The sequence below is a fragment of the Elephantulus edwardii genome, unplaced genomic scaffold, assembly GCF_000299155.1.
Source record: "Elephantulus edwardii isolate Elephantulus edwardi_28Jun2011 unplaced genomic scaffold, EleEdw1.0 scaffold00427, whole genome shotgun sequence".
Taxonomy (NCBI): Eukaryota; Metazoa; Chordata; class Mammalia; order Macroscelidea; family Macroscelididae; genus Elephantulus; species Elephantulus edwardii.
The window spans coordinates 284,341-309,408 of NW_006400177.1; the positions used below are offsets into that span (position 1 = coordinate 284,341).

General features: G+C 45.7%; 1 protein-coding gene across 1 annotated transcript in view; it reads left to right on the forward strand.

Moving 5' to 3' along the window:
- The window catches only part of DNAJC13 (DnaJ (Hsp40) homolog, subfamily C, member 13), a 122,468-nt gene that overhangs the window by 63,202 nt on the left and 34,198 nt on the right, over nucleotides 1–25,068 (forward strand). Inside the window, exons 24-34 of the mRNA XM_006902544.1 lie at nucleotides 754–816; nucleotides 2,159–2,260; nucleotides 6,560–6,664; nucleotides 7,271–7,473; nucleotides 8,257–8,341; nucleotides 14,030–14,184; nucleotides 15,062–15,107; nucleotides 18,201–18,355; nucleotides 20,379–20,580; nucleotides 22,539–22,654; nucleotides 23,532–23,610. Of these exons, the coding sequence (XP_006902606.1) occupies nucleotides 754–816; nucleotides 2,159–2,260; nucleotides 6,560–6,664; nucleotides 7,271–7,473; nucleotides 8,257–8,341; nucleotides 14,030–14,184; nucleotides 15,062–15,107; nucleotides 18,201–18,355; nucleotides 20,379–20,580; nucleotides 22,539–22,654; nucleotides 23,532–23,610 (1,311 nt within the window). The remainder of the gene's footprint in view (nucleotides 1–753; nucleotides 817–2,158; nucleotides 2,261–6,559; nucleotides 6,665–7,270; nucleotides 7,474–8,256; nucleotides 8,342–14,029; nucleotides 14,185–15,061; nucleotides 15,108–18,200; nucleotides 18,356–20,378; nucleotides 20,581–22,538; nucleotides 22,655–23,531; nucleotides 23,611–25,068) is intronic.

Genomic DNA, 25,068 nt, shown 5'->3' on the forward strand with positions numbered 1-25,068 from the left:
ATGCTGAGTGAGCGCCAAGGAAGTAGCCTGGCTCAGACCATCCTGTGTGCTGGTAAACCTGTGTACTCTTGGCCTCTGACGCTCTGTGCTTCTGGTGGCCCTGAAGTACCGTGGCAGGCACTCTCCTGGGCTCACCTTCCACAGAGAGGTACAGGGTCTCCTTGCTGGTTCTGATGTGGTTGTGTAAAACATCATTCATCAGCTCTTCAGAATTTTTATGTAGTTTATGAATGCGATTGAATCCACTCAGTGTTTCTCATGACTTTAAATACAACTCCCTTTCCAAGAAAACTAGTTGAGTTACATGAAATTGCAGAAAACGTAAGACATTGAGAAATTGCAGTAATTGTTTAAACCAAAACCTGCTTCCCTCCAGTGGCCTCAATTCACGGTGTCCCTGGGTCAGTTGTGAGGCTCCTGGTCAGCCGTGGGGCTCCCAGGTCAACCATGGGGTTCCTGGCTCAGCCGTAGGCTCCTTCTGAGGCTCCTGGGTCAGCCGTGGGGCTCCCAGGTCAACCATGGGGTTCCCAGGTCAGCCGTGAGGCTGGAGTCTCAGTGGGTGCGCACTGCTTCCTTGCTTGCTGGTGGAGTGACCGTGGACTTGCTCTGCAGGCCTGGTGGTCCTACAATCCCACTAAGGATGCATTCCAAGGGCAGTGTCAAGGATGAAGAGATGACCTGATTTCCACTGCCATTGATTTTTTTTTTTTGTCCTGTGATAGTAAAATCCTAATATGTTTTTGTTTTTTATAGTGTACAGATAAACTGGAACGGGACAGATTGATCCTCTTCCTCAATAAGTTGATCCTTAATAAGGTACAGTGTTTTTTGCATAAATGTTATTATTTCTAAGTAGATTGTATATTTTGAGTTAATTATTTAGAGGTGGTTCTTTACCTTCTTTTAATTCAGAAAATTCTAATTTCAGTTCTTAGGAGGATAAGTTGGTACAAAGTTATCATTTGTTTACCCTGCCCTAATGTCACAGATGCTGAATGAATTGTTGAGTATAAAATTTGATAGGATAATAATATAATAATAGGTAAAAAATGATAAAAATCATTACCTGTTTTTTTCTTTAAGGAATTGTTAAGATTAAATTTTAAATAAAGTGAGTACTTAATGTAAAACGTAAAATAAAAAAACACCTTTGTGTATATTTTAATAGTAGGTATTATATATAGGTAATTGGAAACATAATATCCTAAAAAGGAGTGAAGTACAATATGCTTGTCTGTCTTTTTAATTCAGGTGAATTCTTTGCTGTCTGAGCTCTTCACCAAAAGACATTTTAATGTGTTTGTCGTGTTTCTAACAAGACTTCATAGTTAGATAGCATAACTATATAAGTATAGGAGATAGGGAAGATATTTAAGCAGAATTTGGTGATTTTCTTTCTTACATTTTTCATATTAATACCAACTTGTTTAGTTTTTATTATCCCTTTTATGCTGCAAATACTTTAAAAATAAATTGTATTTTAAAAGTTCTTGGAAATTTTACTTTCCTTTTAATCATTTCTTAAGTTTATAAAAAAAGATTTTTCTCATTAGAGACAGTCTATTTAGTTTTAAAAGACCATGAAAATGTGAAATAAGAAAAAGAAAACACGATCCATAATTGTGGAACCATCAAGTTTATATATCCCTACTAAAGTGTGTAGGGAGCTCTGGGGGCTTACTGGTAAGGAATCACGCTGTCAGTGCGAAGGTACTCAGTTCAAGTGCACCAGCCGCTCTGCAGAAGAAAGATGGGCAGTCCCCTCTGTGGGAGTTACTGCCTCTGAAAGCCTGCAGGTGGATCAGGTGTAGGGTCACTTGTGACTTTATGGTACACTACATTTAGGCTTTATTTCAGGAGATAGAAGTGCGCGCGCGCGTGTGTGCGTATGTGGGTGTGTATCTATCTGTGTGTGTTTTGCTTTTTCTTAAAACATTTAAGAAGACAAAATGTATGTGGTTTCCGTGTAATCTGGCTTTGCCCTGTCAGTCATCATCTGAAGTCACACTCCTTTAACCCTGAGTCCTGTGAGTGCCAAGGAAGTTGCGTTCTGTGCAAGCTGGCTGTGCAGAGGGTTCAGCTGCTGTCTTCTTGGAAGTGGTGACTACTGGAGAGAAAGGCTTCAGATGAGGTAAAAATATGTGTCTTCCTGTTTCAGAAAAATGTGAAGGATCTGATGGATTCCAATGGCGTCCGCATCCTGGTGGACCTGCTCACCCTCGCTCACCTCCACGTCAGCCGGGCCACCGTCCCACTGCAGGTCTGGGCTTCTCACCCTTGGCGTGCTCAGAATGTAAAAGGAATGTGGGAATCTAACAGTGTGTCAGCTTGAAAGGGTTGAGTCAGTTTCTTCATTAATTAGCAGATAATTGCTGACAAGGAGGTGAAGTTACTTCAGAAACAGTGGGATCCTTAGAACAGGCTGAGCCAGACGGAGATTGTCCAGCTTACTTTTCCACTGTCTCTTATCTTCCCCTCTAAGGGGGCTGGTTTGACGTCGTGCCTGACCTCTGAAGTTGGAGCCAGATTCTCCAGTTAGGGAACTATACCTTTGAGCTGTAAAATTACTGAGCGTGCATTTTTGGCATAGGGTCCTGGGCTGTGTTGAAACTGTCCAACAAGAGAGCTACATGCCTTTGCTGAAGACCACTTCTCGTGCCTGAGTTATAAAAGGGTGTATATTTCGTCTATGGGTGATTGCTTTTCATCTTTCACTTGTTAATCTTTTGGTTTAAGGAGATGCACCTCAGTAGAATTGAGTTTAATTGTTAATATTTGAGTACTTAGAATATTGCATTTTCCATTACAAGGTGTGACTACTACTAATAAAATGTTTCCATAGTCTTCCATGTGCTCAGCACTATTGTGGACAGTGATTCGTCATCTCCTTAAACCACCCAGTATCCACATAATGGGATACAATCACTAGACTCCTTGTATAGGAAGACCGAAATGGATGTCAGAGAGACTCCAGATAATATTTCACTAAAATGCCAAGAAACCAGAGCAAGTGGAAGAAATCCGAAATTCAGGAGTTGAACACAAGATTTCAAAGGACAGCTCATGAAGACACAGCAGAATATTACAATAAAAGGTATAGAACTGGAATTGGAAGATCAAAAGGGGTAAACTCACTCAGTGTTTCTCAAGCTGAAGAAACTTAGGGACAAATGCAGGCCTCAAATTGCAGTACTTAAAGATGCTGTAGACAGAATATTGAACAATCCAAGAAGTCTTAAAAGAAGATGCAAAGAGTACTCAGTCAGTGTACCGAAAAGAATTGGCTAACACAGAAAAAATTCGTGAAACAACAAATGAAGGAATTGGCAAAAAAGAAAACCCTCAAAATTGATGGAGTACCAGCTGACATATTTCAGTAAGTAGATGCAGCCCTGGCTGTGCTCACCAGGTTATGCCAAGAAATCTGGAGGACAAATGCCTGGCTAACTGACTAGAAGAGATCCATATTTATTCCCATTCCAAAAAAGGTGACCCGACAGAGTGTGGAAATTATCAAACAATACCACATGCAATCAAAATCTTGCTGAAGATTATCCAAAACTGACTAGAACAGTATATCAGCAGAGAACCGCCAGAAGTCCATGTGGGTTTAAAAGAGGCCGTGGCACTAGGGACACCATTGCCAGTGTCAGAAGGATCCTAGCTGAAAGCAGGGAGAACATGAAAAATATCTTATTTGTACTTTATTGACTATGCAAAGGCATTTGATGGTGTAAATCATAACAAATTTTGGCTAACATTGAGAAGAATGCGAATCCCAAAACACTTGATAGTGTTCATGCAAATCTTGTACGTAAACCAGAAAGAAGTTGTCCAGACAGAGCAAGGTTAACACTGCATGGTTCAGGAACAGAATGCATCATGGATGTCTCCTTTCTCCATACCTTTTCAATCTGTGTGTGGAACAGATCCCTCAGGAGGCTGGACTCTGTGAGGAGGAATACAGCGTTAGGAAGACTCTTCAACTACCTGCATTACTCACTCAGAGGGCAACCTTGTTTACCAAAACAGAGGAGGCCCTCAAGCATTTGCTGGAGAGGGACAGGGACTGCAGTCTTCAGTGTGGATTGAAGCACATCAAGAAAACGGAGATTCTCACCACCGACCAATTGGCTGCATCATTATAGATGGAGAAGAGATTGAGGTTGTTAACAGTTTCATCCTGCTTGGATCCGTAGTCAAAAAATCAAGACTAATTGCACTTGGAAAATCTGTTGTCAGGGACCTCTCCAGTGTGCTGAAGGTCAAGTGTCAGTTTGGAGACTAAGGTGTGCCTGACCCAAGTCAAAGTCTTAACAGTTACTTGCATCAGAGAGCTGGACAGTGACTAAGGATGATAGAAGAATCGATGCCTTTGAGTTGTGGTGCTAGAGAAGTGTGTTGAACATTCTGTGGACCGCCAAAAGAACAAACAAGTCTACCCTGGAGAAAGTGAAACCAAGCTCCTCCTTGGAATCTCTTGACCCATTTCACATACTTTGTGAATAATCGTAGGAGGGACCAGACCTTGGAGGGAGGACATCATGATTGAAAGGGTAGAGGGTCAGTGCAGGAGAGGAAGACCCTGGATGAGGTGAATTGACAAAGTGACTGTGGTAATGGGGTCAGATGTGTCAAAGACATTGAAATTGGCTCAGGACAGGAGAGGGTTCAGAGCTACTATGCATAGGGTCACTGAGTCACATTCTACTCAGTGGTCCATAACAGCAGCAACAGAGTGAGATGAATATTGCTTACAGTCTCCCAGTAAAAGACAAAACCAGGAGGCTTTGCGCTCGGCTGTTCCTTTGGCGGAGCTCTGCTAGCAGGGTACATTGCTTATTGGGCTACTATCCGAAAGGTGGGTGGTTCAGACCTCCCAGCTGTCCCAAGGGGAGAGGTGGGCAGCCTTCTCCTGTAAAGATACACAGCCCTGGAACGCAGTGGAGCCTCAGCATTTGGAACCAACTTGATGGTAGTGGTCTTGGTTTCTTGGTTTTCCGTCTTTCTGTCATGACTTGCTGCGTTGGTGGCACAGTGTGGTAATCTGGCAACCTGCCAACAGAGCTGCTTCAGGAAGGAAGGAGCCAGTACCCTTCTGTAGCAGTGCACAGCTTCAGAGGCCCGCAGGAGGGCTGCGTGGAGTTGGAACCCACTTGCTGTCAGGGTCTGGTGGACGAATTAGAGGAGGCCTTGTGGTGTAAGGAGCTAATGATATGAAGCTGTGTTACAATCCCAAAGACATGCAGTTCAAATCCACCACTGCTTCACAGGAAAAGATGGCCAGTCTCGTCCTGTGCTGTTAACTGCTTCTGAAAACCTGCTGGAGGGCCAGCCGTGGGTCCGTTCCCACTGTACAGTGTACAAGCGGTGTAATGCCTGACGTGTCAGGTTGCTCACCAGAAGGCCAGCAGTTGGGCCCACCAGCTGCTGTGGTGAAGACTGAGAGAGAGGCTGTCTCTGCCTGTCAGTGTTGTTGCTGTGTGTTGTGGAGTCAGAACCAACCCAAAGCTGACCCTCCGGCAGATTCTCAGAAGCAGTAAATCCTACGGGAGCAGATTGCCCGTCCTTCTTCTGCAGAGCAGCTGGTGGATTCAAATTGCATTTCTTTGGAGTGACCCTTAGGCCACCGGAGTTCCTCAGAAATCACAGGGAGTCCCTGAGCCGGATGCCACAGGGGCCACGTGGCTTTGAATGTGGTGTAACTGGACGCAGTTACAGAGTGGTTAAACCTGTGTTATAATCAGGTGTTCTAACCACGTCACACCCTGATCCTAGATTCTCCTAACGCAAAGGGTGATAAAGATGACCCATGAGGGTAAGTGAGGACACTTGGAGAAACGTTTTGTGTTGGCACTGAAGTCTGCAGGATGTGATCTCAGATGTTCACTGCAGAGTTTAGTGTAGTGAGCTTCCCCCGGGGGTGAATGCTAATTTATGGAGCAGTTTGCCATGGCCTTTGCTATTACAGTTTTCATATTCTGAGAAATTATGACCATCAGGAACGTAGATACCTTTGAGGTAGCTTCTCATGTTGGCGAATTTCAAAGGCATGCTAACAGTGAAATTTGCTTTTTTTGACTATTCCGTTAGAGAGCAAATCTTTACCTTTGACAATAAAGTAATTTAGAAAGTGAGGTTTTTCAGGGCTATAAGCCAAGAAAAAATGTGTTTTCTAGGTCTGCCAGGAGAACAAACAGGTTCAGCCTGATGAGGGTGAAGCCAGGCTGCTCCTTAGAGACAAGGATTCTGAGGCTTCATCTGACGTTCTTTGGACATGTTGCAAGGAGGGACGAGTCCTTGAAGAGGGATATGTTTGGGAGAGTGGAGGGACGGTGCAGGAGAGGAAGACCGTCGATGAGATAGATTGACTCAGTGACTGGGGTAATGGGAGTAGGTGTGTCAGAGACAGTGAGGTTGGCACAGGATAGAGCAGGGTTTAGGGCTCTTGTCCATGGAGTCACTATGAGTCACAAGCGACTCGACAGCACATTTATGGCAGTGCCTACCCCAGTAGATTTTTATCTTGGAAAATAAATAAAATCTTTCTGAAATTTAGAGTAATGTAATCGAAGCTGCTCCAGATATGAAGAGAGAGGGAGAAAAGGAGTGGTATTTTGGCAACGCGGACAAAGAGAGGAGTGGCCCGTATGGATTTCCTGAGGTAAGTGAGTGGGAGAGGTGAGACTTCCATGGACTGCTACAGGAGACTCACTGACAGAGATGTCAGGAAACCATCCTCAGCCCAGTTCAGAGGAGAGGACATGCCCGGGCCACAGGGTCCAGCCTGGGCATGTGAATGGGAGAGGTTCGCCTTCCACAGACAGCAGCTAGAGACTGACCACACAGAGATGTCAAGTGCTTCTAAATGGATTGGAGTTGCTGTCATCAGCTTCAGGGTGCTAACATTCTGTTACTAACTTGCCTTTCTCTAGAGAAACACTGGCTCCCAATCCCATCTTCACATCTGTTTACTGTCAGAGCACTTTGTTAATGAGTGACATTGCTGTCCTACTAACATCACGCCACGTGGTATGAGCAGTACTTCTTAGCGTACAGTCTGAAATGGATTGGAAATGGCAGATCCAGTCCAGGAGCTAAGGACGGCCTCCACCCACATGCCCAAGCTGGATAATTCTGCTTCATTTTCTTTTCTGCTCAACCAAATTTGATCTTCATTTAATTCATAATTTAGTATGAATTTATTTTTAAGTAGAAAATCTCTTGTTTCATTGATCTGTTTGTAATAGTGGTGACTCTGTCCATTTAGATGCAAGAAATGTGGACCAAAGGAATGTTAAATGCAAAGACCAGGTGCTGGGCACAAGGCATGGACGGGTGGCGGCCGCTGCAGTCCATCCCTCAGCTCAAATGGTGCCTGCTAGCCAGCGGGCAGGCTGTGCTGAATGAGACGGACCTCGCCACCCTGGTCCTCAACATGCTCATCACCATGTGCGGCTACTTTCCAAGCCGGTAAGTGCCACGATACCTGCGTGATGGGCAGGACCGCACAGCTCTGTTCTGCCTCTTGGAAGCTTATCTCCAGTAACAGCACAGGATGATTGCAGTGACTTAGAACAGGATGCTGCAGCCGTGGCCTCGGGAGAATGCTGCTTTGGGGTTTGGAGCTTTCTAGAAAAATGAAAACAACATGGCAGATACAAAGAAATAGTTGACGCACTACATTGCTTTCTGTCAAGTGCCATCAGGTTGGAGCTGATTCCTAGATGGCCCTCCGGCAGATTTCAGAGGCTGTTTGTCCCCACGGAGAAAGGTGCCCATTTATCTGTCCTAATTACTGTGTTAAGTAGATTTTGTGATGCTACTTATTGAGAAACTGGCATTTTTAGTAATGTTTGGGATTTCATGGCTCCGTTCTTGTGTAGAATCAGGTCAGACTAAAACACAAAATTCTTATTTCGAGGCAAAGGCCTTACTCCAAGGCTGTTTTGAGTAGTTTACATTTGCACAGTGCAGTTAGACCTGCCCTAAGGGGGTAGAACCGGTGGATTGTGTCATCTCCAGAAGGAATCCATTAAATAAGAAATGAGAATCTTTGGCAGTGAAATCTTACAGAAGGAAATGAAGTCTTATTCAGCAGCCAAATAGATTTAAATCAGAATACCTAACCATGCACCCAGTCGTATGTAAGCTTAGGCTTTATTCACAGGAAGCAGGTAACCGCTTCCTGCCTGGTGGAATACCACACGCAATTACTGAGCATGATAGATGCTGACTTCAGAAAATGTTTTGTAGGGATCAAGATAATGCCATCATCCGGCCTTTACCCCGCGTGAAGCGACTCCTGTCAGACGGCACCTGTCTGCCCCACATTATTCAGGTAGGTGGTGAGCAGTCCTGGGAGAATCTTGGGCCTTTGTTTCATCTTCTTGTAGCCATAGTCTCTGTTGTGTTGTCCTTATTCTGCTCTGGAAAAATCTGCGCCAAGTCCTGTTTGCTTCTTGGGTTCTTCAGAGTTGCTCTTCTAAGTATTACTGTGGTGATGGTGTGTCTGGGTGCCCACTGGTGGGCAGCATCCCCACTCCAGAATGACCACGAGTGGTGTTTTTCTCCATGCTTCGAGTCACCCATGAGGAAACACCAAGGTGCTGCTCGGGAGTGTGGTCCAGAGTGATGATGGGGTGGTGATGGTGCTTGGAACCCTGCCTGTGATCTGTGTCAGCCTCCTCTGTCCTGCATCTCCAGCCTTAACTCCTCTCCGTGATGGACTCTGTCTCTCCATGAGTCATAACTCCTGGAATGCACTGGGTAGAAATTATGCCAGACACGCAGTTGTTACAGTTAGAATCCTTCTACCCTTTTAGAATTTAGCCGTGTGTACTCCCTACTTAGGGAGCTCTGGCTTAATGCCCTGCATCCCCAAAGGCATGTGGTTCTAATCACTGGCCACTTGGGGGGAGGCTGATGACCAGTGTGTCATCCCCCCACCCCACCCTCAGCCCCTGTGTGGTTTACTGCCTCTGCAGACCTGCTGGAGTCAGCTCTGCGTCAGCTCTGCCCTGATGGTACACAAGAACAGCATCCTTCAGAGTCAGCATTAAAGGGAACTGGTCAGGCCCCAGAGTTAGCACATGGGTTTCTCCTGCCTGTCCTGTTACCAAATCTATCTTTAAATTGATCGCTAGTGACTTAGCTTTAAGATCTGTACCAGAATGTGTAGGCTTTGTCAGCCGTGTGTAAATGTTGGCACGTGTGAGCTGCTGTGTCGGTGCCTGAGCAGGAGGGGAGCACTTGTTCCACGTGGGAGGCCTGGGTGTGCATCTCAGTCAGTGCCAGTCCGTGTCAGCGGGGCCTGAGCACCTGAGCCTCTGGTGGCACAGAGACTTCTGGACAGCTCACTGCCACACCAGCTCGTTCATTCACCCATGGACTTCTCAAAGTTGGTGGTTGTCAAGTGTGCCTGTTTCTGCTCACACTGTTAGATGAAAGAGTGCGCAGCTAGTGGTGCTCCCAGACTCACCCTCTCCACACCCGGTGGATGTGGGGTGGACGTGGGCCATGTGTGGGGTGGGCCTTGTGGAGTGGGCAGGCGCAGGGATTCCTGTCCCCTCTCCACACCCAGTGGACGTGGGCTGGGGTGGGAGGCAGTGCAGGGAGCCCTCCTCTCAACATGAAGATCTTGTGTCTAGAAAATCAGCCCCTTTTGGAGCATTTCTGTGACTCCACAAACAAGACCAGAGAAGGAGGTGAATGTGAATGGCATTCAATTTCAGGCCAGAAAGGGAGGATGGAGCATTTTAAGATACATGATCGGTAGTACAAGAAGCTTACTTGATTTAACAAAAATGTTGTGGCCAGAAGCTGTGCTACAATCAATCCCAAAGGCACGTGGTTTGAGGCCACCTGGTGCTCTGTGGGAGAAAGATGGGCAGTCTCCTCCCGTGCAATTAACTGCCTCTGAAAACCCGCCGGAGAGGCAGCCATGGGTCGGTTCTGACTTTAGGGTACACAACCACAACTATATCAGAACAACGAAAGCCATTCAGAAGGTGAGTTTTACTGTTACATCTGGCGTTTTTCAACAATATTTACCACTTACAGTTTTTACACTGGGTTTAAAAATATTTTTATATGTTCTAAGTTCTTTTGTCCTTGGACAGCTTCTCCTGCCACGTCGACCTCGGCAGCTGCAGTGGTGTTCTCTCGCGTTAGCTGCAGGCTGGTAGGGGATGTCTCTGCTTCATTTGACCTGCAGACTGTCGTAGATGGAGCTGTGTCCCACAAACTGAGATTCCTCTGAGAAATCATCATCCAGTGAGCTGGGAAGTGTGTAGGATGGGATGCAGCACCCCTCACGAGGCTACAGCCCTGATCTGCTGAAGGGCTTTCCCCTGGGGTGATGCTCATGGAAATAGAAAGCCAGGCAGCCGGGAAAGGGACTTGAGGACGCAGGGGAGCATGCCCTGTGCACCAAGGTGCCTGTGCGGAGCTCCAAATATGGGGAGGGCCAGAACAGGAGATCTCCACAAACTACTCCACCTACAGATGCTGGAGGAAGCACCCGGCACGTGCACTTGCCTCCTGGGGGCCCAGTGGTAAGACACTGCACTGCAATCCCAAAAGCTCATGGTTCAAATCAGTGAGATGCTCCGGGGAAGAGAGATGGGTCATCTCCTCCCACGCACTTTACTGCCTCTGAAAACCTTCTGGAGGGTCCAATATCGGTCTATTCTGACTTGACAAGTGGTGGTTGTTATGTGCCATCGAGTCGCTTGCAACTCATAGCGACCCTGTGTACAACAGCCCTAAACTCTGCTCTGTCCTGTGCCAACCCCACTGTCTCTGACACTCCCATCCGATTGCCCCAGTCACTGAATCAATCCACGTCATAGAGGGCCTTCCTCTCCTGTGCTGTCCCTCCACCCTCCCAAGCATGATGTCCCTCTCTAAGGACTGGTTTTTCTTTGCAGCATATCTAGAGTATATCAGATGGAGCCTCAGAATCCTTGCCTCCAAGGAGCCACCCGGTTTAACCCTCTCCAGGATGAACCTGTTTGTCTTCTTAGCAGTCCATGGTACATTCAGTACTCTTCTCCAACAACACAGTTCAAAGGCATCAATTCTTCTTCTATCCTCCCTAATCATTGTCCAACTCTCAGACGTATAACAAGTGATGGCAAAGACCCTGGCCTGTATAAGATGCACTTTAGTCTACAGAGAGACACCATTGCTCTTCAGTACTTTGGAAAGGTCCCTAATAGCAGACTTTCCCATTGTAATATGTCTTTTAATTTCCTGGCTGCTGGTGCCAAGAGTGTTGACTGTGGAGCCAAGCAAACTAAAACTGTGAACAATATCAATCTCTTCACCATCCATCCTGATGCTGCCAATTGGTCCATGGTGAGAATCTTTGTCTTCTTGACATTGAGCCTCAATCCATATTGAAGGCTGCAGTCCTTGACCCTCTGCAGCAAGCGCTTCAGGTCCTCCTCAGTTTCACCAAGCAGGGTTGTGTCATCAGCATAACGCAGATTGTTGATAGATCTTCCACCCATCTTGACCCCACATTTCTCCTCATAGAGCCCAGCCTCCCGGATGATCTGTTCTGCATACAGGTTGAAAAGGTATGGAGGCAGGACACATCCCTGGTGTATACCCTTCCCAATTTTGAACCTGCAGTGTTTCCTTGCTCTGTTCTAACAACTGCCTCTTGGTCCAAGTATAGGTTTCGCATTAGAATGATCAAGTGTTCTGGGATTCCCATTCTTCTCAGAGTCAGCCACAGTTTGTTATGTTCCACCCAGGACATAACAACAAACTGTACATGAATATGTTGCTGTTTGTTAAAGCTATTTCCCATGCTGTCCCTGTCATATGGCTTGATGGTTCGACATTTTGACATAGCTTGAGAATTTTTGGTGTCGTCTGTGTCTTAAGATTTCACAAAGCAACTCAGACTCTTAAGTCAGAACCAAATCATAGTTGAGCTCTGAGGCCATAAGTCACGCAGGAGGTTTGCCCAGCTTACTCCCTTAGGGCAGCTGGTGGGTTCACTGGGGCTCTGGGTTAAAAATGCAGCTCCCCACAGGCAACCCGCAGGTGTCAGAGGACTTTCATTCACAGGGTCGCTGTGAGTCGCCTATGACTCCACGGCACTTAACAACACAGACAACACTATGAGAGACGAGGCTAGAACACAAGATTTAAAAAAAAAATTATTACCTTTAGTGGGTGTACGGTCAAATTGGATCTGACTGGTACAGGAGAAGATTGTCCCTCCTTCTCCAGCAGAGCATCTGGTGGATTTGAACTGAGCACCTCTGGGATTGCAGTGCAGCTTCTTGCCACTGGGCCACCAGAACTCCCTACACAAGATTCTTAACAGAGAAAAAACCCTCTTGATAAGACCAGTAAATACCATAATAAACAAACAGTTGAAATTGTAAACACATGATTTTACTTAGGTCTGCACTCAGTGCCAGTGAAGCACTTGGGTTTATTTCCTATAAAAGAGCAGGTGGGGGAAAGCCTGTGAGATCTGTAAAATTTATCCTGGTGCCAAACATGTGGTCTGAATATCTCAGTGGGCCTCTCCTCCGTATTTCCTTTCAAGGAGGGATGGCCATCCTTTGGGAAGGAACTTTCTAATAAATGTGTCAATTTTTAACTGTTTTACCCTGTGGCAGAAATCTTAGTGACCCACAGCAGAGAATGTTAGTGATCAGATTTGTGAGTTCCCATCTGGGTTATACTGTGACCACCTCCTCTGAGCTAGTACTTCCACCTTGATTTTTAATCTTTTCTCCTGGTAACATTTGAATCAAAACTGAGCATTCTTTATAAGCAGAGGCTTATTGGAAAGCCAGAAATGTCAACTTTGTGAAGCCTTCTAGATAAAACATGTTCGGTGTATTTGTTAATGCTCGCTCATAGTAACGCCGTTGTTTCTGATGGTTCTCTCAGTCATGGCAGGTTTTCTGCCACCAGTGTTTTCTGCTCTCTTTTTAATGGCGTTTTTAAATTGTGATTTGAGTGGCATTTTATGAAGAGTTGATTTACAGCCAGCCATTGATGTCGTGCTGCTGCACGACATGAGCCATGATGCCCACGGTGGGACGGAGCCTTCCGCTGTAGTCAGCCCTTCGTCCCCTGCCCTGCACCTTCCGGGCACCTGGATGTTGTCCTCGCCCACGTGCTGCCTTGGGGCCTCCCACTGTCTTCTCCTGTCTGTAATGTACTGGAAACTGGAGCCCTGGGGGTGGGTTTGGTCCAGGTTCAGAGGTTCCTCAGCATCTCAGTCTTGAGGCTCCCCCAGTGTGTGCCCCACCTTTTCTATGTAAGTTTTGTTCCACATTTCCCTACAGTCTGTTGCCAATCTTCTGCTGAGGTTAGGCGGGGTCTGGTTTGCCCAGTGCTGCTGGATCTCCCTCCTAGCACCATTTAACTGATAATACGTCTTGGTGTTGCACATTGCATTCTTGGATAGTCTCCAACGGCTTGTTCTTTTCCACTCAAGTGGATCTGACTCAATCTGAAGCTCCTTTGGTGTTGTTAACAGAGGAGTTCTCTCAGGAAGACCTTCCACAAACTAGAAACAGTTTTGTCTATGATCATGAAAGAGCAAGCTTCAAGTGTGTTCAGGCTTCTGAACACATTGAATCTGCTCTGCATTGCTGTTTTACTGTCTCTTCCTGAATGTTGTACCGTTGGGACAGTCCTTAAGATCTGTAGAGTGCTGGTGGATAAGCTTACTGAATCTCTTCGAGTTTGCCTTTATAATTGGTTTTGAACTTAAGGGAGCTCTGGTGACCTAGTGGTAAATTGCTGCGCTGCCAACCCAAAGGCACATGGTTCAAATTCACGAGCTGCTCAATGGGAAAAAGGTGGGCAGTCAGCTCTCATGCAATTTACTGCCTCTCAAAACCCTCTGGAGCGTGACTTGACTGCGCATTAACAAAACTGGACAGAAGAAACCGTGACCTGAGCATATGGAATGTGGACATTGAAGATTAGGAATGATATTGCAGGTTTTCTTTATAGTAACACAACTGTTACCTTTTTTCCTTAGCTGCTGCTGACCTTTGACCCGATCCTCGTTGAGAAAGTGGCGGTTTTGCTCTATCACATTGTGCAGGACAACCCACAGCTACCTCGCCTTTACCTGAGCGGAGTGTTCTTCTTCATCATGATGTACACAGGCTCCAACGTGCTTCCTGTTGCTCGGTAGGAATCGTAGGGGAGCAGAGCTGAAACGTGTCTCTCTCAGTACACAGGCAGCGGGGCTTAACTGGCAGTACTTCTATTACATTTTTCCTGGTAAAAATTGTTGGAATGTCTGTCATTTGGAAAATTAAAGACAGGAAGATAATGCCTCAGGTGTCTCCTCTTGATCACATGTTCTATAAAAATATAAATGTCATTTGCACCTGTTATTTAAAGACAAGACGCCAGCTGCTGGTGACGAAAGGCTGCTTGGCAAGGGCTGGGAGTTTAGCTCTGCGTGGGTCTGTGACAGGCGGGTCACCTGCTCTCAGCAGGATGGCAGGGTGTGGGCCCACGGGCCTGCTCTGCGCCGCTCTGCGGGGCCGCCTGAGTCAAGAGCAACTTGAAAGCAACGGGTTTAGGATTTTAATACATTTGTTTGGCATCCCATAGAGTAATATTGAAAGGAACTCTGATGACCTAGTGGTAAGAAGCTGTCCTGCCAACTCAAAGATGGCCAGTTCGAGTCCACCAGCTGCTCCACAGCAGAAACATGGTCACACTCCTCCTGTGCAGTTTACTGCCTCTGAAAACCCCTGAAGGCTCAGTGGTCAGTCGGTTGTGACTCGGTGGCACATGCAGCAACATATTTATATTGTGTATGAAACTTTGCTTTCTCTTGTTCTAAAATTTGTACAGTTCTTTCTTACTGTAACAATCTTAATAGGGCCATTATTTTCAATTTTTATATTTTAAGTTCTTGAATTAGTGAAACAATTTAGAAATATAAATTTACACTTTTTTCCTGAATTTCAGTTTGTGTGTGTGATCTGATCTTTAGAACATTATAGTAACTACTCAATTCCTAAATCTGACAAGTCATTGTTTTTCTTTGTAGATTTTTGAAGTACACACATTCAAAGCAGGCTTTCAAGTCAGAGGAGGTAAGTTGTTTAATGCTGTGACCACACGAGTCAGCACTAGTTAGTGGTCTTCACATGCAAGTATCAAGAGCTGTGTGTGTTCACTAGAGATTACCGTTATAAGCATTTTGAGGGCCAGTGTTGTTTCATTTCACTTTTATAGTCCTGTGTTACCTTGCTCATATTGTTGTTAGGTGCCTAGCCTCGTATGACTTAATGCCAACCCTGTTAACAACAGATCTGAACCCTGACCTATCTTGTCCCATTCTCATCATCCCAGACAGTCTTGAGCCTGTTGGAATAATCACTGTTTATTGGTACCATATGGTTTAAGGATTTTCTTCTTTTGCTGTCCCTCCACCTTCCCAAGCATGATGTCCTTCTTCAAAGAATAGCCTCTCCTAAGCAACATGCTCAGAATATGGGAGATGAACCTTCCTCATCTTCGCCTCTACAGAGCACTCTGGCTTCATCTTCTCCAAGACCTGTATGGGTTTTGGCAGTCTGTCCGGCACTCTTCTCCAACACCACAGTTCAAAGGTGTTATTAGTTCTTCCGTTATCCTTAGTCGTTGCTCAGCTCTCAGATGCTCAGCAAATGACTGAAAAGACCATGGTGTGAATTAAGCGCACCTTAGTCCTCAGATTGACATCACTGCTCCTCAGTAATTTGGAGAGGTCCTAGGCTACAGATTGTCCCAGTGCAGCACATCTTCTACTCTTCTGACTGCTGGTACCGTGTATATTGGTTGTCGATACAAGTCAAATGAAGTCATTGACAGTTCCAGTCCTTCTCCATCTATTGTGGCAGTGATCCAGTGGTGAGAATTTTTGTTTTCTTGATGTTGAGATTCAATCCATATTGAAGGCTGTGGTGTTTAACCTCCTGCATCGAAAGGCTAAGCTTTTCTTTTTTACATTGAATCTTGCTGTTTTGTTTACCTAATTAAACTCCATTGAAATTGGAGGTGTGACTTAGAACATGCCTCTCCATGAATTTAGCTTGCTGTCCTTGTGTTCTGTCACCCTCAAGGATTCAGGAAGACAGCAGCCTTTTGAATTCAGATCCCAGCTGACAGGAATGCAAGGCATCTGCTTCCAAGCTGCATTATTTTTCAGGAGCTCCAGGTAGAAACGAAGGCTATGAGAAAAGGTGTTTCCCTGGCAGCTCTGACAACTCCAGATGTCGTCATACTACCCTTTTACACAGAACTGTCCATTTTCCAACAGAATTGAAGCATGTTTGTCAATGTAGTGGACTGCTGATGCATCATTTTTTGGTTTGGTTTGTTTACATTTTGGCTATGTTTTGTTTACATTGTGTTTATCTTTTGTTTTGGTTTGCTTTAGTATGTTTACATTTTGGTTTGGTTTGTTTACATTTTGGTTTGGTTTGGTTTTGTTTACCAAAACTGGAAGGCTAATGTGAGCGCTGTCCCATGCTGACAGTAGACCCCAGGCCACCCTGCACGTTCATAGAGCTGTTAGAGTGTTTCATGCAGACAAAGATGGCAGCTTCGCCTCCCATACTGTGAGCGTGTTGTTAGAAGAGGCTCTCTCTAGCAGAGGGACTCATGCTTGGGAAGACAGACACAGCACTGGGCTGGCATGTGTCAGGGTTGAGGATGGGACAGGATAGGACACAGTTCAGATCAGTTGTTCACAGAGTCACTGTGAGTCATACTCCGCTTGATGGCACCTAACAACAGTAATGCCTAGAAACAGGCAGTCTGTCGTGTGATACTCAGAGATGCCCAGGCAGTAACAATTCCACGGCTTCATGCAAATAGAAGATGACATTATAAATTAATTACTTCTAATCGACGACATAAATGCTGGATTTGACATTTTCCAGCATTTTTCCTGTGCAGTTGCGCATGACTAATTTCTAAAAGTCTAATAATCTTAGAAGCAGTAGACATCGTTTCATTTAACAATATGTCGAATATTTACACCAATCTAGATTTGCTTATGGAAAAGTCTGAATTCAGGGAAGAAAGAATGTTGTTAACCTTTAGAAACAGAGAAGACCTGTTTTGAGTCTTGGGAGCACTGGGTCTTAAGTGATAGAAAAAATTATAGGAGAAAAATAACAGCCAAAGAAGTGTGGAAACGTCTGCTTCTCCCTTGAAACATACGTTGGTACTGGCATTGGAGTGGCCCTGACGCAGTAGTGGGTCAGACGTGGCCACATCTGTGTGTCCTGCTGCTGTCCTGCCCCATGACTGCAGTCACTCCCTCACGTTCATCCATGTCACGCTGGGCTTGTCATGTCTACAGCTTGTCTGGAAGCTTTCTTGTTCACATTTTTAATAGAATTTATCTACTGTGTTGTGGGAATCACATCAGAGTGACACTCGGAGCAATAGAAAGTCATTTCCCCCCCACAGTTTATTACTTAGTGATTTTATGGCCTAAGTTAGCAAAAATTTACCTTCTAATTTGTCTTTCACCAAGAAATAAAGTGACCTTTGGGGTCTTCCCCCACCCACTTTCTCTCTCTGTCATATTCTAAGGGGTGGGGGCGTATTTCAATCTGTCTAAAAGGAAATGAGGAAAAACCATTATAGTATATATATATTTTTTTCTTTAAGGTTTTATTTCCATCAGATGAAGAAGTTAGATTAAAAGTTTAATGGGGGGAAAAAAAGTGTGCCAGGTGTGTCCAAGGATATGGGGTTATATGACAGCTGAGTATAATTACTGTGAATAGCAGTTCCATCCAGACTTTCCAGGGGCAGGCTTTTTAAGGTCTTGCTTTTGGGGAACACAACTGATATTTGAAAACAGAAACAGGTGAAAAAGGGGCCAACTCAGTGAAGCAGGAAAATTAAAACCAATGTCCACCTTGATCCTCTGGGACCCATACCTGTTCCTTGTGTCCAGTGGCCGGTTATTCTAAATGACCATGGCAGTGTGGCATTCTGCCAGGCTCAGGTCAGCCCAGGTCACACTAGAAAATCTTCTGCTCACAGCTTGCCTACTTCTAGACACATTTTTGAAGTAGAAGGTGGTGTGTTCCAGCTGTGTTCTAAGTTATTCTTCAGCTACAGGGGGTTTTGTTAGAAAACGGAGAGATCTAGAGTTTCTAACAACATTTTGTTTTGTTTTAAAGACAAAAGGCCAAGATGTTTTTCAGAGAAGTATACTTGGGCACATCCTCCCCGAAGCCATGGTTTGTTACCTAGAAAATTATGAGCCGGAGAAGTTTTCTGAGATTTTTCTTGGAGAATTTGATACCCCAGAAGCAATCTGGAGTAGTGAAATGAGGTAAAATGCCATTGCTTCATTTGATTATTTTTTCCTAGAGGAAAAAAAAAATTGAGGTGAAATTCATGTAATTTAAAATTACCAACATAAAAATGAACCATTTATGGCATTGGCGCCCTCACAGTGTTGATGTCCAGTAAACACCTCTATCCGTGTGATGGATTATATATTCTATATAAGGTTTGTGAAATAAGGTTCAGAGAAATGCTTTCATGGTCCTGTAATCTGAAAATAATCATTGATAAATTAAGTGGATATGGCGGGTTTCCACAAGGCCTATAGCTTTGTTCCTACTCCGTTCTAACGTGGTTTAACAAAATGGCTATCTTTTTAATAGATCTGTGTGAATTGTTAGGATGTATAACCATTGGTGCATTTTAAGTTTGTTGTTGTTATGTGCCGTCTGTTGACTGTGACTCTTAGGGACCCTCGGATCATCAGAACTAGACCTTGCCCTGTCCTTCACCGTTCTCACCATCTCTATGCCCATTGTTGTCACAGGGTCAGTACATCTGGTTGAGGGTCTTTTTCTCTGACCTTGATTGACATGTTTTTTCTTCAGCTAATTGGGAAAGTCTGCTGTCAGAGACCTCTCCAAAGTACTGAAGAGCAATGATGTCAGTCTGGAGACTAAGGTGCGCCCAATACAGGCCATGGTCTTTGCAGTCACTTGTTATGCATCAGAGAGCTGGACAGTGACTAGGGAGGATAGAAGGAGAATTGATGCCTTTGAGCTGTGCTGTTGGAGAAGGGTGTTGAATATAACATGGACTGCTAAGAGAACAAGCAAGTCTGTCCTACACAGGGTGAAACCAGGCTGCTCCTTGGAGGCAAGGATTCTGAAGCTTTGTCTGACACACTTTGGACATGTTGCAAGGAGGGATTAGTCCTTGGAGAGGGACAGTGCAGGAGAGAAAGACCCTCGATGAGGTGGATTGATTCAGTGACTGGGGTAATGGGGTAGGTGTGTCAGAGACAGTGAGATTGACACAGGATAGAGCAGGGTTTAGGGCTGTTGTCCGTAGGGTCACTATGAATCACAGGCGACTCAATGGCACATAACAACAAAAACAACAAAGTTAATTGTTTTGATGAAAGTTCTTATTAGGAAAGTAGTGTTGCCATGTAGGAAGGGAACATTCAGAAGGGAAGGCTGTAAGAAACTCTGGGAAATGACAGAGGCCCAGAAGCAGCATCCTGACATCCCCCAGCGCCATCGCCCAGACCTCCCCTGAGCGCTCTCGGGCTGACTTGGTCAGCCAACTCCCTGGTCATTGTCTGAGGTACATGAACCTGTCGGGTTGGCATGAGCTACCTGTTAAAATAGGGGAGCTCTGATGGCCTAGTGTAAGAAGTTGTACTGCAATCTGGAGGGCCAGCCAGTCTGCCGGAGACAGACGGAGAGTCTTCTGTGTGATTTACTGCCTCTAAAAGCCCACTGGAGGGTCAGCTACGGGGCAGTTCTGACTTGGTGGCACACAGCAACAGTCTGTCAATATCTTCTGTATGGCAGTTAAATGTTTTTAGTTGGAATGGAATGTATAGACATTTTAATTAATTAATTGCATTTCCTGTGATAGTTTTCTTATTCTGAAATTCGTTGGTTTCAATCTCCATCTGTGTCAATCTGCCCCTGTATCAGTAAAGTGTCTGTCTGGGTGGGGGTCAGACCCTGCTGTGGTCATCTGACTACAGGAGCCTTTTGGGGGTGATCACAGGCTTGCATCCCAGCTATGCTCCGATGAATGCAGGCTCGCTCCGTTCGGTCTTCTGTCGCAGAGCAGGAATGCTGGACCTCGTCTAAGACTTCATTAAGCGAAGTGTCCAGAACAGAGATTATGGAAGTTTGCCTCTCTTCAGTGTTTTTACACAGTGTATTTACCAACGCTCAGTTTAGCCCAGTAATGAAGTTACTTTCCAGAATATTCCTGTGACCAACTCGCATCATTACCTATTTTAACACCTTTTTAAATAATAAAGTAATTCTTCGTACTCCTTGAATGAAGGCTTTTGTTAATTCCAGGCGCCTAATGATAGAGAAGATTGCTGCCCACCTGGCTGACTTCACACCACGTCTGCAGAGTAACACCAGAGCACTTTACCAGTACTGTCCCATCCCCGTCATCAGCTATCCACAGCTGGAGAATGAACTGTTTTGTAATATTTATTACCTCAAACAGCTTTGTGACACACTCCGGTTTCCAGATTGGCCAATTAAAGATCCGGTAGGTTAGCAGATTAATGTTTACCTTCCTAATCCATGAAAAAGGGAGCTCTGGTGGCCTAGCGGGTGGTGTGTTGCACCGCTAACCTGAAAGCAAGCAGTTCAAACCCAGCAGCAGCAGCTCTGGGAGAAGGGCGGACAGTCTCCTTTGGTGCAGTTTGTAGCCTATGAAAAGCCCCTCTCGGCGGCAGGAGCCCTGAGAAGCCCGGAGAAGGACCCTGGTCGTCGGTGCTCGGTGTGTGGCTGCACCAGGGAAGAGTGGACCTACGGCCGGAGCTGTCTGCTCCCACACTCAATTGCTGGGAACCAGGAGCCAGGAGTGGGCTCCATTACACAGAAGGCCTCGGGGTAGAAATGTGAAAATAGCCTCTGAGCATTTCTGGATGTTTTTTCCTTCTGTGGTGAAAAGGATGATGAGTTTCCTTGAGTATGCCTTTTATTTTGAAGCACTGTGCCGCTCTGAATGTGGTTTTATATTTTGGGGGAAATCTGAAACAAAAAGGTAATTTTTTAAGGAAACACTAAGAACTCTATAGTCTTGATCTTTGATGACAAAGAGAAGGAATCCATTTCACGTGTGTGACAACTTAGCAACGATAATAGCTTGCCTGTAATTCCCCTTATAGCAGAGTGAGTGAGCTCACCAGTGTTGCTGTTAGACAGTTTAGTTGAATTCTCACCTTGGCCCTGACTGTCACGGTATCCCGTTGGCTATGCTGCTTGGTTTCTCCAAGTCTCCATTTTAAATGTTAAAATGCTGACTGCCTCATGTCGCTGTGAAGGCTGAGGTTCACATGATTCCTGGTCCTGATGAAGCAGTGAACAATCCCCGCGGTCCTCTTGTGTCATGATGGACACTCCCTGCTGTCCCGTGTGTCATGATGGACACTCTCTGCTGTCCCTGTGTGTCATGATGGACACTCTCTGCTGTCTCGTGTGTCATGATGGACACTCTGCTGTCCCGTGTGTCATGATGGACACTCTCTGCTGTCCCTGTGTGTCATGATGGACACTCTCTGCTGTCCCTGTGTGTCATGATGGACACTCTCTGCTGTCCTTGTGTGTCATGATGGACACTCTCTGCTGTCCCTGTGTGTCATGATGGACACTCTCTGCTGTCCCTGTGTGTCATGATGGACACTCTCTGCTGTCCCTGTGTGTCATGAGAGAGTGGACACTCTCTGCTGTCCCGTGTGTCATGATGGACACTCCCTGCTGTCCCCATGTATCACGAGGCAGTGGACACTCCCTGCTGTCCCGTGTGTCATGAGGTAGTAGACGCTCCCTACACACACACACACACACACACACCCCACCGTGTATCATGGTGGACACTCCTTGCTGTCCCTGTGTGTCATGAGACAGTGGACACTCTCTGCTGTCCCCATGTGTCATGGTGGACACTCTGCTGACCCCGTGTGTCATGAGGCAGTGGGGCTCCCTCCACCCCTCACCCCTGTGTGCCGTGAGGCAGTGGACGCTCCCTGTATGTATGGTGATGTCTGCCTGTCCTGTCTTGGTGCCCTAGGACCCTGGCCTCCATCCTCAGTTCTCTTCTGGGCCTGGAGTGACGTCGGCCTGGGCGCTCAGCTTGTGTCACTGTGATGAAGGTCACTGTTGTTCTGACAGTGAGGCCGACTACCACAGCTGTTGCCATTTCTATCACAGTAATTGTCCATTTTCAGGCTGTCACCAAACAGGTCAACTCAGATAGTTGTTCCCTAGTGAACTACAATAGCAGACAAGTAAGAACCACCACCCGCTCACTAGGCGAGAAACACGACTACCTCTTGGAATCTCAGTGGTATTATCATGTTAATTGCAAATTTCCTAAGAAGGAAACCAGGCACACTAGGAATTCCATGGTTATAAATGGTTACATTTATTTGCAAAAGCTGCTTAATACAGTAGAAATTTCAACTTAAAATTCTATTATAAGTGTAGCACTCTGTCTTCCAGGTTAAGCTTCTAAAAGACACCCTTGATGCCTGGAAGAAGGAAGTGGAGAAGAAGCCACCGACAATGTCGCTCGATGATGCCTACAATGTGCTCGGTCTCTCTCAGGCACAGGCCCCGTGAGTGCCCCCCAGAAGGACCTAGCCTTAGAGTGACGCCACACACTCCACCCCAAGTCAGGCTTGTTGCCTGTTCATTGGTGGACACGTGTAGGGAGTGACCAGATGGAACTTGTTGCTTTTGCCAGTGTAGTAGCAGACCTGCCACTGGTCCAGTGACTTCTCTCTGTCCCTTGAAATGGTGTGTGCAGAGACTGGTCCCATAGGTGACATGTGAGACTCACGAGGACAGGCCTTTCCCTGTTCAGCTGATGTTCTAGATGCAGAAGAGGTTTGATTGCATGAGCCTAGAATCCTACTTACAGTTGCATAGGAGAGAATGCACACTCACTTTGTTAGCTACCATTGGATATGTCCAAGAAAATGGTTTAAAAAATTTTTCTCTCGAGAGTTCTGGTGGCCTAGTAGCAAGAAGCTGCAATCCCGCAGGCGCACGGTTCAAATCCACCAGATGCTCCTCTGGAGAAGGAGGGACAGTTTCCTCCTGTGCTAGTTGATCTGACTCGACGGTACACAACAAGAAAAGAAAAGATTTTTCCTCAAGTCTGTACTAAGATGTATTCATTTTTGGCAAGGCTGATAAAATAACTGTAGACTTTGAAGTGATATTTTGAAATAATGATGTTCTAAAACATGAAATTATTTTTAAATTCTTTAAACCTCAAGTATTGTTTTGTAATTTAAAGTAAATGATAACCTTACGTATGGAACCTGTTCGTGTTAAATAGCTGAAATCATCTTATTTAATCTTACTGGGTTTCATTTGCTATTTAATGCTCCTGGTAAAAAAAGGAAGGCTCTTTAAACATTTTAGATGACGTTGCAAATCCTGTTTTGTCCTGGACTTACCTGCCTCCTGGTGCTCCTCTGTTGACAGGCATGACGAGAGCAGGGTCCGCAAAGCTTACTTCCGGCTGGCGCAGAAGTACCACCCTGACAAGAACCCGGAAGGGAGAGTAAGTGTGGCCTGGGGCTCGAGCCCGTCGCTCTGCCGTGTTGAGAGGACAGAGTTCCACCTTCACGGCGGTGTCTGCCCCTCAGACTTCTAGCCGTGTGCTTGTGACTTACGGTGTATGCCTTGGGTGGGCAGCACAGTTCCTCACCACCAGGCCACCGAGTCAGAACCCACCGTAGCCCTCCCTCCAGTGGGTTCTCAGCGGCTGAAAAGCACACAGGAGAAGACGTGCCGTCTTCTCAGAGCAGCCGGTGGATTCAAACCATGTGCCTTTGACCTGGCAGTGCAGCGCCTTGTCACTGCCTTCACAGCTGGCCCTTGCTTTATCAGTAGGACTGTCCTTGGTAACTTAGGTGTCTATTTTCTCTCCTTTGTCCTGTTGATCTGATGACCGACTTTAACCAGCAGTCTGTGAGGAACTGAAAGCTTGACCTGTGGGTTGATGGCATTTATTGGTAATTGACAGCCTGCTATCTCGATGGTTTGGGGAATTGAATATATTTATCCAACGAACCTCACAGTTAGCTGAAGAAAAGCATTTATTGCAGGTGTAAAATCTGCTGCTTCTTATTTCCCTGGTTCTGCACCTTCCAGCTTCCTGCTAAAATCCCAGTAGAAACTGAAAATAAATCCTATGGAATGAGAATGCTTTGAAAGTAGGACTGATGGTCTTTTGCCAGAATCTTGAAGGCATTTGCTAACTTCCAGGTCCCAGCTTTTCACTGGTGGTAGAGTATGTCTGCACGGGAAGACTGGGCTTTGAAGTTCAGTCTCAAGTGGGAAGATGGGACTTAAAGCCCTGAAAACCAATCACACAGTCTCTGAGAGTCAGAAACACATCAGCAGCAGTGAGCTGAGTAGCAGTTCAGAATCATGTGGGAGAGAAAGCCGTCCAGATTGAAAGAATGTCTGGGCAATTAGACTTGAGATGATAGATACAAACAGATACAGATATTCTATATAAAGCTTCACTGTGGGAGCTCTAATGGTCTCGTAGGTAAGGAATTGCACTGCCAACTCAGACACATGGTTCGGATCCACCAGGTGCTCCAAGGGAGAAAGATGGGCAGTCTCCGCACATGTGATTTACAGCCTCTCAGAACCACTGGGAGGTCAGCTGTAAATTGGTCCTGACAGCACGTAACAACAACATAAACCTCCAGGAGTGAGACTGATAATGACGAGAATCAGCTCCTAGATCAGTAGGACAGGCTGTAGAGTCGTGGACTCGTTTTTAAGAACATGGATTTAACACTGTGTGCTAGGAGTATTTTTTTGTGATGTTTGGTATCTTATTTACTATCTCTTAAGTTCTTATGTCTGAGAAATGAAGCTGGTAATAGTGCATAACCTCACGCTCAGAGGTTGTCATGAAACAGTGTGAGGCGTTGCGTTACGTGCCTGCATAGTGCTCCGAGCCTGCGTTGTGCTCCCTGCCCGCGTTGTGCTCCCTGCCCGC